Source organism: Aulonocara sp. 'chitande type north' Nkhata Bay, linkage group LG23 (assembly GCF_057382095.1).
Source record: "Aulonocara sp. 'chitande type north' Nkhata Bay isolate Kocher_YH1m ecotype deep benthic linkage group LG23, A_spYH_male_GT1.1, whole genome shotgun sequence".
Classification (NCBI taxonomy): domain Eukaryota; kingdom Metazoa; phylum Chordata; class Actinopteri; order Cichliformes; family Cichlidae; genus Aulonocara; species Aulonocara sp. 'chitande type north' Nkhata Bay.
In genome coordinates, this window is record NC_141365.1 from 33799982 (window position 1) to 33812928 (window position 12947).

General features: G+C 41.3%; 1 protein-coding gene and 1 pseudogene across 3 annotated transcripts in view; both read right to left on the minus strand.

Moving 5' to 3' along the window:
- Positions 1-1158, minus strand: part of LOC147302268 (ATP-binding cassette sub-family C member 4-like) — a 30433-nt pseudogene extending 29275 nt beyond the window's left edge. Inside the window, exons 1-2 of the transcript XR_015127276.1 lie at positions 855-1158; positions 473-708 (exon numbers count right to left, since the gene is read on the minus strand). The product of XR_015127276.1 is annotated as an ATP-binding cassette sub-family C member 4-like (transcript). The remainder of the gene's footprint in view (positions 1-472; positions 709-854) is intronic.
- A 4119-nt stretch (positions 1159-5277) lies between these two features.
- LOC147302269 (ATP-binding cassette sub-family C member 4-like) overlaps positions 5278-12947 on the minus strand; it is a 39241-nt gene continuing 31571 nt past the window's right edge. For both annotated transcript variants that reach the window (XM_086284012.1, XM_086284011.1), the window contains 8 exons: positions 11186-11286; positions 10889-11080; positions 10652-10807; positions 10297-10386; positions 10041-10213; positions 9810-9915; positions 9112-9246; positions 5278-9021 (listed from right to left, as the gene is read on the minus strand). In XM_086284012.1, coding sequence (XP_086140138.1) covers positions 9004-9021; positions 9112-9246; positions 9810-9915; positions 10041-10213; positions 10297-10386; positions 10652-10807; positions 10889-11080; positions 11186-11286 — 971 coding nt within the window. In that variant the 3' untranslated portion in view covers positions 5278-9003. The remainder of the gene's footprint in view (positions 9022-9111; positions 9247-9809; positions 9916-10040; positions 10214-10296; positions 10387-10651; positions 10808-10888; positions 11081-11185; positions 11287-12947) is intronic.

The following is a 12947-nucleotide window of genomic DNA, read 5'->3' on the forward strand; positions in this document are numbered from 1 at the left end:
CTTTCTGTGGATTTAGTATTTTTTATGACCTAATAAAATAACCCAGGAGTTTTTTGTTTTGTTTTGTTTTTTTCAGTGTATGGAAGTGATTCTACCCACTTTGAATTAAAGTAATCAGTCTCAGTTTCCACTATTATGGTCTGAAGCATGTAAACACCGGCTTTTGAATAAATTCTGAAGTATTTCTTGCTTGCCTCATGTGGTCCGTGGGGCACAGCATTGCTGGGATGGGCTAATCCTATTGATTTTTCAATGCGTGATCAACTTATGAGAAACTATTTTTTTCAATTAAAAATGCATCCTGGCACAGATTAAATCCCCTTGTAAACGGGTTCATAGTTCTAGTTAACTCAGAAAAACCACAATTAAAACGATATACAAACATGTATGCATGAAATCAGCAGTTTGTTGTTCTTAACTGATTACCTCACCGCTCGGTCAGAGTTAGATCACGCCGTGAAATCACACTTACCACAAAAAAACTCTTGAAAAAAAGCTGGCAGTTGCCAGCGGGTTGTGCCTGCCGCCCGTGCTTGTCACCTCCATGGTCATACTGGGGATAGCTCAGCCGGGCGCATCTCTGCACGCTGTACGCTCCACTTCATTCGGTCCGTGTAGTAAGTGGAAGTTATGTAAAGCTCAACCAATAACTGTTCAGGCTGGAATTTAGCCGTTTAAGTTATTTAAGATCACTTCACGTAACTCCACCTACATGACCATCAGTGCAAATTGAAAAGGAAAGTGAAACTTTATTATTATTATTATTAATATTATTATTACTACAGGACTAGAGGATGTCGTGTTTGGAACTTGAAAAGTAAGGGAGTCATGTGATCTTTTCAGTCTAGCTCTACCTGTGCAGCATTATTAAAATATGTCTGCTTTCCTAACACCTCAGGGTTTACACAGCCTCTCGACTTCTGACCACTGGTACAGGATCCAGCACAACCGAGACCCGGAAGAAAACAGACGGACGCATGGATGTTTTGCTTTCACACACAGAAACTTCCGAACGAAGTCCGCGAACCGTGCGTCACTACAAAACAAGTGAGAACGTCCACTCCGCTTATTGGCCGGTTGGGTGTCAGGGGCGGGAGCGCTGTGCTCTGGACTGCGTGTAGAATTTCTGCTCAATTTACGGCTAGTTAAATTCTGCATCCCAGAGTGCAAAGTATACGTGACTACGGGAAGACGTTAAGGTCAAACTTGAAGTAAGCCGAGTCAGAGCGGGATTACGTTGTCAACATGAACGAATCAGAGCTGTCAAAGTAAGGTCCGGGATCCAAAATCGGCCGACAACGACTCCAATCCGGACTGCTGAACTGCTTTGGACAATGTAAAGGAGGACATAAATGATGGACTTTTAACTGTATATTAATACGTTTTGCATCTTTTTCTACTAACAAGGATCTCTCCCCTGGCCATTCATCCTGCACCAAAGTATTTTAGTGATAGATAAACAACTGAAGGACAGAAAAGTTCCTGTTTTTCCAATACTCTGAATTTATTTTACACCACCCAAAACAAACAAACAAACAAACAAACAAACAAACAAACAAACAAACAAACAAACAAAAAAACCAAAAAAAAAAAAATATTGTGGGTCCATAGTAAAACCAAAAATTAAATTGATAAATAAAATATCCTTCAATTACCAAAAAGCTTTCAGTTTTATAATTATAGGATAATCTGGATTTTATTCATTTATATTTACATTTATTTCTCACAGTTTAATTCAAAAAAGGCAACAGATCTATTTCTCTCCTACATCTAATTTTTCTTTGAAAATTACTTTTCTACCCCAAAGTGAAGGCCAGGGTGTCGAAGTCTCTGTGTGTGAGCTGCAGTAATAGCAGAAATTCAGTTTGAAATTACTCACTCACTCAAGTACCTACAGTTACATAGGACACAGGACGGTAAAGTTTAAATAAAGAGCAACCTGCTACTTGAATATTTTACACAAGCACAAATAAACGACTTCATATTCATTTAATGCTTAATGATAGTGAAACTGCTGCCATTCAGATGCTTTACTGTTGGTGTTGCATGGTGGATCAAAATCTGACTTTTTCTAATTTTGTGATTTTTCTGATTTTCTGTGTTCGTAATTCCTTTCTTAAAAAGTAAAATTATTTTTAATGCACCAAGATAATACTCTATTACAAGTAAGAGTCTAGCATTCACCCTCCTTAACTATAAGTATACAAGCATAATCAGCATAGTTTCAAAAAGTAGTCATTACTGACTACCTCCAGGGCAAATGTCACCTTCATCTCAAACAGCTACCTCTCTGCAAACATCAGTGTCTTCCTGCGGATGCAGGAGCTGCTCAGAAGGTACGGGGCTGTTATTGTAGCAAAAAGATTTGTGTGTATCTCGATACCTGTGTGCGTATTTCTGTGTGACTACATGAGCTCACAAAAAAGGGAAAACAATCATTTTTTAAAAGACCTCCAGTGGCATTCAGTCAATCCACAGGCTTTCACCAATCACAGTTCAGTGTACTAAAATTTGTCCTGGATGTGTTCCAACATCTCAGATATGCTGACTTATGAATGAGGGTTGAGTGTAATTTCATACCTTTATAAAAATGACAAGCAACAAGGAAATTGGGACTGACGTGCAAGGCAGTCAGACTGGCTAAGCTGCAGCTCACCTGTGAGACACTAATGAGTGGAAAACCCAGTAATCTGGAAAGATGATGCCAGCTTCCTCCTGATCAATGTTAGGGAGAATAAATGTTCCACATGCAGTGTTGGTCAAGTTAAGTGAAAAAAGTCATCAGTAACTAATTACTGATGCAGGTGCAGGTGTGCCGCAGCGGTCAGTGGAAGAATCCGCAAGTTTCTCTGTGAATTTCCCATTCCGTGGCAGCGTACTCGGTGCTTGTGTTTAGGGTTTTTTTTCGCTGTAAAAAGAAGTTTTGTTCCCACGCAGTGAGTGAACAGCGGACGCTAATGTTTTTGTCACTGGAACCTATGGTTTAAGAAAGATGCATTTCCCTTAAATTATATTAAATTATTTTAATATTAGATTTGTAAAGCCTAAAGTTGTATGGCTCAAAACTGTTACAAAACTATAGCAGCAGATAAACAGCACACATAAGCTGTAGAAACAAAGAAAAGGAACGCCAGGTGATCCGTTTGTAAGGAATTCAGTCCCACAGTGCATGAATCTACAGGAATATCAGCATTATCTCCACTGAGGTAACATTACAGTATTTATTCTACACAAGTATTGGAAGAATGAAAAACAGGCTTCAGGCTGCTGCGTCCACGTTCTCAGGAGCAAGCGTTCCAATATCTGTCAGGACTGGACACCAGAAAAAGAAGACTCAATATCCATGAAAGGCTGGATATTTAATTTGGGTTAAAATATCTTCAGGATGAAAAGGAAATGAAAATACAGACATGTTTATGTAACCCAGATGGAGACAGCGGAAACACACATCTTGCTTTACCCAAACACAACTACAGAAAGTTTCCTGGCAAAACTCAATGACTGGTTGTTGCTCTCTGGAATTGTTGCATGCACAGCGGTTTGTCTCTTTGTCAGCATTAAACCATACCTCAGCCTTCAAACAAGGGAAAGTGGTAGAGTAAAGATCCAAAGACATTTTCAGTCACATTGCTGCACAGATCCTGATGAATTCAGTTCAGTTTTATGTATAACAGTCACCTCAAGCCACTTTATATTCTAAGGCAACGATCCTACAATAGTAGAGACATAACAGAAGGCACACTGTGAAGGAGAGCAAGAGATTAATAACTAATAATTAAAGGCAAAGTGGTATACCGATGTGATGAAGAAGATACACTCAGTGGATCATGGGAAGCCTCCAGCAGCCTAGGCCTATTGCAGCATAACTAAGGGTGGGTTCAGGGTCACCTGATCAGCCCTAACTATATGCTTTAGCAAAAAGGAAAGTTTTAAGCTGAAGGGTTCAAATCCCGCCATCACCTTCCTGGTCAAAAACTGATCTGATCTACGGGGATGTTGTTTCCATACGGATGTTCCAGACGCTTTTATAATGTGAGAAAAACAGATAGTGAATAGTGAATCTAACACGTCAGCCTTTTACAAATATCTGTTCCCCGTTCTCAGCATCAACATAGTAAACCAGGCATGGGACTGGTTAAGCAATAATTCAATTAGCTCAGGATAAAAATGGATTCAGAAGGCTGCGCTTGTGAGTTTGAGGTACAGCGTGTTCTTTTGTTTTTAGTTTTTTATTATAATTGAGTAATAATTTAAAAGAATCCTTGAACACAAATTTGCTCTTGCTATCAAGTCTAACAAGGACATCTAAGAAATTTTGGAGAAGTACCTTTAACAGTGTAACATCTGCAACATTGTTTCAACTTTTATTTTAGAACAATTTTTCACTGTGACTATATATCAACAAAACGCAGACACCTGATGGTTATTCACCATCAAAACATTTGCTGGGCAGTTTCTCATAATGTCATCATCTGTTTTATAAGGTGTTGATTTAATGTACATTGATTTCGACATTTCCAGGCTCAAGTGTTTCTGCTGTCACTATCTTAGCTGCAAAACACAAAAAATGGATGGGTCTGACTGTGCATACTGGGCCTACAGAGAGGAGGTTCAGGATCTGAAGAGATTGTGTGACAACAACAACCTACATCTGAACACAACCAAGACCAAGGAGATGGTAATCGACTTCAGGAGAACAAAGTGATCTGAGTACTCCACCCTCTACATTGATGGAAAGGAGGTAGAAAGAGTAGAAAGCTTTAAGTTCCTCAGGGTCCACATCTTGGCCAACCTTACCTGGTCCACAAACATTTCCCACCAGGTAGAAAAAGAACAACCAAGGATGTACTTTCTTAGGAAGCCCAAATACCCTAAAGACTGCTAATTAACTTCTACCGCTCCGCTTATCTTATAGTGACTAACGAGTTGACAGCATCTCGCTAATGAAAATATGTATTTACAAAGACAGCAGCAGCTGTGCATGCCAGCTCAAGTAGACAGTGTAGCAGTGCCAAGCTAAATGCAAACTGCAGTGCAAAACGAGTTCGTTTGTGTTGCTCTCAGTTCAAGCCCTTTACAGTTAAGAGTCATAGTGATTTACAGCAGTGGTCAGGAATTTACAGAATACCGAGGTCAATGTTATCTTCCAACAGCTGTAGTTCCAAGATTTTTAATCTTATGACCGTTTAGTACTGTCTACCAAATGTCTACTGAAAACCATTTGTCATTCTGTGCATGTGACCTTTAATTAATGATTTTCAGATTATTTTAATAGATATTTTGTTATGCCCAGAAAAGTGTTGACTTTAATTCAAAAGCCAAAGACAGTCTATGTTCTACACCTCACATTTTTTTAACAGTAACAAAAAAAATAAAATAAAATGGGTCAGTTGAATTTTGTGAAAAAAATGGTTGACACAATGACTTCAGCAAACTTTTGTCATTCAAACCTAACATTAGGTTCACAGTTTACAAAAGCACTGGTTAAGAAAAACATACCCAAAAACAAACTGATAGAAGCAATATAAAACCACCCCATAAATTTCAATTTTCAAAACACTATACAGGAGTATTTGGAGCCACACATTTCCAGACAGCAGTCTTTTAATATTTAAGGTAAGGAATCAATGAGACACAAGTCTCACACTGTTAAAGTAATTTACAAAGAGTGTAAAACAAGGCAAGCAAAGCAAAAGAATAATATCCCCCCCCCCCAAAAAAAAAAATCAATAAAGGTTTAGCAGAGGAGACTTTTATAACAGTGATGTATACAGTTGTAGCTAAATCAATACTACATTATGACATCTCTGCTGGCTGTGGTCAGAGATGCAACCAGACACATATTTGGCCACAGAAATAGCTAGCAGGCGTACATAACAAGAATTAAATGTTCTGTAGTTGATACACAGAAATGCAGAGAATTTTTCCCCCAGCACAGTCAGTGACTTGTGCACCAGAAGCTTTGCTAGAAAAACAATAATGAACAGCCACGATTACAAGTATTTGCAGAACTCAAGCAAACTGTTTCTTACACCATCACATTGTTCATAACCAAATTGCACAACGTTCATTATAGCTATGGATGCATGGGCATCCAACCAATGAACAGCAATAAATCTAATCACATCAAATCTAGGCTTAAAGATAAGATAATGTCCAAAACAAAGTCAGGGTTCAAAAACATTTTTTAAAGAAAAAAATAACCATCAGGTTTGGGAAACTGCAGGTATGTGCCAAGTAGGGATGGGTATCGTTTAGGTTTTATCTGATACCGGTGCCAAATCGGTACTTTTGAAACGGTGCCGGTGCTTAAACGGTGCTCGAACCGGTGCTTAAAGAATGGAGAACACAAACTTTGTCCAAAAACCTCTCATGTTCAGCTGGGTTTTTTTGTAAAAAGATAACAATGTTAGCCTTTTCTGCAGCTATGTGGCATATATGGCATCACTCTTGGCTGGAAGCAGTGCTTAAACAATGGAAAAAACACAAACTTTGTCCAAAAACCTCTCATGTTCAGCTGGGTTTTTTTGTAAAAAGATAACAATGTGTGCCTTTTCTGCAGCTATGGGGCATATATGGCATCACTCTTGGCTGGAAGCAGTGCTTAAACAATGGAAAAAACACAAACTTTGTCCAAAAACCTCTCATGTTTAACTGTTTCCCACTTTTTCTTTGGTCATTTTAGCCTTTTTGGCCAGGGTGAAGCGAGTATCTGCCATCAAACAAGAAGACAGTAGCTATGATGATGTTTGCTAGTTCACCTTACATGCATTAATGTAATAACGTGGTTAGCCTACTCAACATAAATTACACACGAACAACATGAAGCTACTCATGCAGAGAAGAACGGCTGCTGCTGCATCATCATCCTCATCATCATTTCTGCTACACTGGCAGGGCTAGGGGCCAGGACTCTATTCTTCGGGTTTTTGGGGGATGTTGCTCCGGGTCCGATAACTGGCAACCCACCCGACGTGCACGGTGTGAGGTCTCGCAGCAAGCTATCAAATACGGCGCATTTCTCGGCTTTAAAAAAAAACGCTATGCGTCGCCAGCTGTTTCATCGGATTCTTGGTGTTACCTCCTTTGACAGTATCACAGTATCAGCTTAAAGCACTTGTTGCAGGCTGCTGAGTTTGCATATTTTGCTGTGAAGTACAGCCAGACTTTTGACCGCTTCGCCTTGGACATTTTTAATCTGTAGCTCTGCTCTAACTGAACGTACGTACCTGGCCCCGCCTACTATCCTCGGAAACGTAAAATGATTGGCTAGAAGTGTATCACAGCTCAGGAAAAAAAAGCACCGAAATAAAGCACCGAAATGTGCGCTGCTTTTCGGTCTGGTTACTACCTTTTATGTCAGAACCGGTGCCATCATGGCACCGGACACCGGTACCCATCCCTAGTGCCAAGGTAACCAAACACTGTGTATGGATATGTTACATCTGTTTTTCTCACTGAATAATGGATAGGAGTTTTCATGTATGACTTATTTGGGTTCATTTCATGTATAATTGTTAACAGGAATGTATTTTATTCCAATGATAATGTAGCTAGTTACTTTAGGAAAGCTCAGCACACTATAGAACGGAAGCTCTCTCTATTAGGAATACATCTAACAGAACAACGGAGTCCAGTTAAACTGAACTTGTGTGGTTTAAAACTGCTTTGTACCTTCTCTATACTAACTGAAGACTCCAAAGCTGAAAAAGAAACACTGAAATTGCAAAAATCATCAATGTTCCTGGCAAACAAATTGGCAACCACTGATCATTTTCACACATCATTTGTTCATGGATTTGGTTTATTATGAAACAACACCTACTCAGGCAGGTGGCTCAGGAGTTAGAGCATGTCATCACTAGACAGGCGGTTCAATCCTTGAAAAAGTGCTTGTATGAATGTGTGTGTGAATGGTGTTTAAAGTACTTTGAGTAATCAAGTAAAAAAGCACTATATGAGAACCAGTCCATTTACCCATCTCCAGTCTTTATGCTACACAAACTACCATCTAGCTTCAGCTCCTTAGTTAATGAAGAGTCACAAGAGGTTTGCTGTTAGAATTATGAACAGCATTAATGGAGGAAAATTCACTGGTTACTTCAAAGGAGAGAATTCGTGTTAGAGCCAGTAGCTAGATATAAATTTAGGCATTTACTTCCAGAATTTACATAGACTGTTGTAAGTATACCTAAACTCTTTCACCACAGCAGGGCCATTGTGGCTACTACATTATTACTGCTGCTAAATGGAAACCTGACACCAAGATAGTGAACCTTGAACTATAGAGTAGCAGAAGACAACACTGTCAACTAAGCACAATAAAGAGTCAGTTGGAGTAGAGCCCCACCATCATCCCATCCTATAGTCAAGACTACTAAAAAGACATAAGCTCTGGATGATCCACCACACAGTCTGCTCCAGCCCCAGTTTTCAGCCCTGGACTCCTGGACATTTAAGATTCAGCTTTATCTGGTTTGCATAGGCAGCAACCTGCCCAGTCAACCTTTCTGACCTGCTCCCTGTTCCCTCAATATCCCAACCCCTTTAAATTCTGCAATAAATATTAATCTTTCTATATAACTCTAGCTTCCTATCTGTTTGTGTTGTCAGCTAATCCTCTTAGCTATGGGTCATCGGATAGGAGAGTGGTTATTAAAATATGTAACCAATAAGCACTGCAAGGCAACCAAGTGTAGCACAATTGTAGAGCTCAGCATTTCAAAAAAAGGGGTAAATATAACCCCTGGAAGGTTCGTGGTATAAATGATCCTTATCATTTGTAATGATCATTGTTGTGTTTTTTCATTTAGGTGTAAGCCATGGATCAGAGACGGCAGTGATTTCTTTTAGTAGTTAGACATTTATTTAAAAATACCAAGGGCGTCCAATTTAAACCCACGGTGGTTCTACTGTTCTAGGATCCAAGTGTACAAGTTAGCAAAGTGGTAGAAGGCTTCCAGTTCTTAGGCACAACAGTCACGCTTCACTGGCCACAGACTTTCAGGACCTCTGTGCTGCCTGGAGGGGAAAAACGTTATTTTAATTCGAATTAACTTAAAAACAGAGTCCAAAGTTCTCTCTCCACCCTATCCACTTTTTTCAGCTCACCTGTCTAGCTGACTCCAGTAGAGATGCTGACTCAGCTTGGCCAATCTGTTGCACCATCCTGTAGAGAGCACCTTCTTTGTTTTGCAGCAGGGTAAAGGGGTGGTCGAATTCCTGGATGGTCCCACTCTCCAGAACCTTAAAAATAGACAAATGTCCTCTTCACCAATAACGGTAAACTTACAGTCCTTTAAAAGCTAGCATGTGAAAAATATATAAAGACTGACACGCTACACAGCAATAATAATGAACTCAAATTAGTTTGAAAATGGTGCTACATCTCAAAAACTACTTTGGAAAATATATCTATAAATTGGGACGATCCTGATTGTAATCTTTACCAATATCAGTTATTTCATGGGCCCAGAACTTTAAATCCATTCACTGTGACTGATTCGTCTGTTATCCAGACATGTAACAGTCCTCTGCAGTCCTTTTTTAAACTGACAACCTGCTAAGGATGAGCCAAACAGGAACCTGGCCAGTGCATGATCGCTTTCACGATCATTAGGCATGGGTACTGATTGACAAAATGCATTTCCCACCCCTATGAAAACTGATTAACACACTGTCAGACTGAAAATGGACAGCTAAAGTTAAAATTTAAAGATCCTCAAGGTGTTCCTGAGAGATAATATGATTATAAAACATGGTTGATTGAAATTAAATTAAACTGCACTGAGACAGAAGAGATGACTCACAAGTATGCGGTCACTGTCTATAATGGTGTTGAGGCGATGCGCGATAGTGATCACTGTGCATTCTTTGAACTTGTCTCGTATGGTTTTCTGGATCAGCTCGTCTGTCCTGTAATCACAGCAACAACCAAAACACAGTAGAAACATATGGGAGAGGTGTGCTGAGAAAACTAGTGGATGTGTAATGACATTTCTGTGTATGCTTTATATGTGCTGGCAATGTGTTTGGAGGACCTCGGGTCCACGTTAGCTGTGGCTTCATCGATGATGAGGATGCGGTTCTTCCTCAGGACTGCTCTGGCCAGGCACAGCAGCTGCCTCTGGCCCATGCTGAAGTTGGAGCCTGACTCAGCCAGGACAGTCTCCAGCTTCCCAGGCAGCTCCTCCACCACAGACTTCATCTGTACCTGCAGTGAACATGGAGAGGAGAAACCTGTAGCTGGTCTGTGGGCAGTAACGACAAATCTGGGTGTGCTAATTAAATACTAGCCTCTTCCAGAGCTTTCCACAGGTCTTCATCAGTGTGCTGGTTGAAAGGGTCCAAGTTCTTCCTCACACTGTCAGTAAAGAGAACTGGGTCCTGGGGAGCAGAGGGGAGAGAAGTCAGGGAGAAAAATCAGTAGACTCTGCTACGTCATTAATTCTATGTACCGGATATGGATTTGGAAACGACACGCAGTATCGTATGACTTTGAAAATCTGTGTTTTGAGTTTAATTTACTGAAAATAAATGATATAGCAGTTTCAATTAATAGAAGAATAACAGAAATGGATAGCATTATTGTAACAGTGAGATTGTAACTACGTATTTCTTCAGGCAGTTGAAGTGTCATCTGATGTTGTACCTGAGGAATGATGGACATCTTCTGGCGCAGGTCATGTAGGCCAATCTCAGAGGTCACAATACCGTCGATGTAGATCTTTCCCTGGGGCTCTGCCAGGCGAAACAGAGCCGAGACCAGAGAGCTTTTCCCCGCTCCTGTTCTACCCACAATACCAACCTGACCCACAGGACACAAAACATCAACAGCTGATCCTCACTCAGACCCCAACCAGCTGTTCTCCACAAACCAATGTGTCACCTTCTCTTTGGGTTGAAACGTGGCGTTGATGTCTTTGAGGACCGGTGGTCCATCCTTGCTATAAAAGAAGTTCACTCGATCAAAGGTTATCATTCCTTGGCTCGGCCAATCAGGGGGAGGACGCTTCTGAGTTTCTAAGGGTGCTTCACTCTTTAGCTCAGTGTACTCCACCACCCTCTCCACTGATGTCATCTGAAAAAATCACGAGCTACCTTCAGCAGGTCATAACAGCATTTCATGTGAATATCTGATAACAGAAGAAAAAAGCCTTAAATTTAAATGTCACTCTGTTTTTACCATGTTCTCCACCTCGGCACTTTGTCTCACTGTCCACTGGAAGTTTCCCATCAGTGTCACAGCATAGGTAAGAACCAGGCCTACCTCTCCAGCCACCAGCCCTAATAAATTTAAGAAGGAAAAAAAACAGACCACGTGAGTTTGTTCTTCTAAACCTATTTAACAAAGTGTTGAATTGGCCAGTGTGCTGCCAGTTTAGCTTTTGTAGCTTTAGCTTGGACTCTGGTATTGCAGTCAGTAACACATTGCCATCTTTACATAATTTTTAGTCAAATCGTTTTGTAACTGCAAAAGTACAAGATCATTGTGCAAAGAAAGTGACACTAGTAAGAGACATGAAAGCAAAAGACATATTCACTGAGATGGTTCTACCTTCATAATATTGGGAGTGATCCTGAATGTTACTTGAGCTTTATAGCAAGACGAGTAAAGAAAAACCCTTTTACCCAGTGGATCATTTTTCTCTGTTTTATTTAAACCACAAAAGAGAAACTAAAACTGCATGCAGATAACAGATCTCAAATTACATGCATCATTTGCAAGGTCTCCAATCATCAGGAGTCTAAGGAGCTTGGAAAGAAAAGCGTCTGGACTTCTTTAAATTTCCTTGAAGATCTTTCACCTCTCATCCAAGAAGCTTCTTCAGTTCTAAGAGTAATTGGTGGAGAGTCCCAGATTTTAAGCCCTATCTGAGTGTTCCCCCAAGAGGGACATGGACCCCCTATTGATCCTCTACCTAATCACACGAGCCAAGGTGTGAAAACAGGTGTGGGTCACAATCAACCAAGGTTTTGTGTGAACCCACTGTTAAGCCTAGCCCGACCCTAATCAGGAGCTTTAATTAACTAATTAATTAAAAAAAAAAAAAAGCAAAGCCAGTAACGTAACACCGTAAATAAGACAGGACTGAGACCTTGGTAAAAATCATGCGATGCCACACAATTGCTCTGAATCAAGATAGGAACAGAATTAATCAGTATTTGAGATTATTGAAGGAGAGTTAAATGAATGGACTGTTGCAGATGATTTTTGCAGATGATGTGGTTCTGTTGGCTTCATCGGGTGAGGGCCTCCAGCTCGCACTGGAACGGTTCGCAGCCGAGTGTGAAGCAGTGGGAATGAGGATCAGCACCTCCAAATCTGAGGCCATGGTTCTCAGCCGGAAAAGGGTGGAGTGTCCACTCCGGGTCGGGGATGAGTTCCTGCCCCAAGTGGAGGAGTTCAAGTATCTCGGGGTCTTGTTCGCGAGTGATGGGAGAAGGGAGCCGGAGATCGACAGACGGATTGGGGCTGCAGCTGCAGTAATGCAGACGCTGCACCGGTCCGTCGTGGTGAAGAGGGAGCTGAGTGTAAAAGCGAAGCTCTCAATTTACCGGTCGATCTACGTCCCTACCCTCACCTATGGCCACGAGCTGTGGGTAGTGACCGAAAGAACGAGATCGCGGATACAAGCAGCAGAAATGAGCTTCCTCCGAAGGGTGGCTGGCCTCTCCCTCAGAGTAGAGCAGCTGCTGCTCCACATCGAAAGGAGCCAGCTGAGGTGGTTCGGGCATCTGACAAGGATGCCCCCTGGGCGCCTCCTGGGTGAGGTGTTCCAGGCATGTCCCACCGGGAGGAGGCCCCGGGGCAGACCCAGGACACGCTGGAGAGATTATATCTCTCGGCTGGCCTGGGAACGCCTTGGTATTCCCCCGGATAAGCTGGAGGAGGTGGCTGGGGAGAGGGAGGTCTGGGCCTCTTTGCTTAGGCTGCTGCCCCCGCG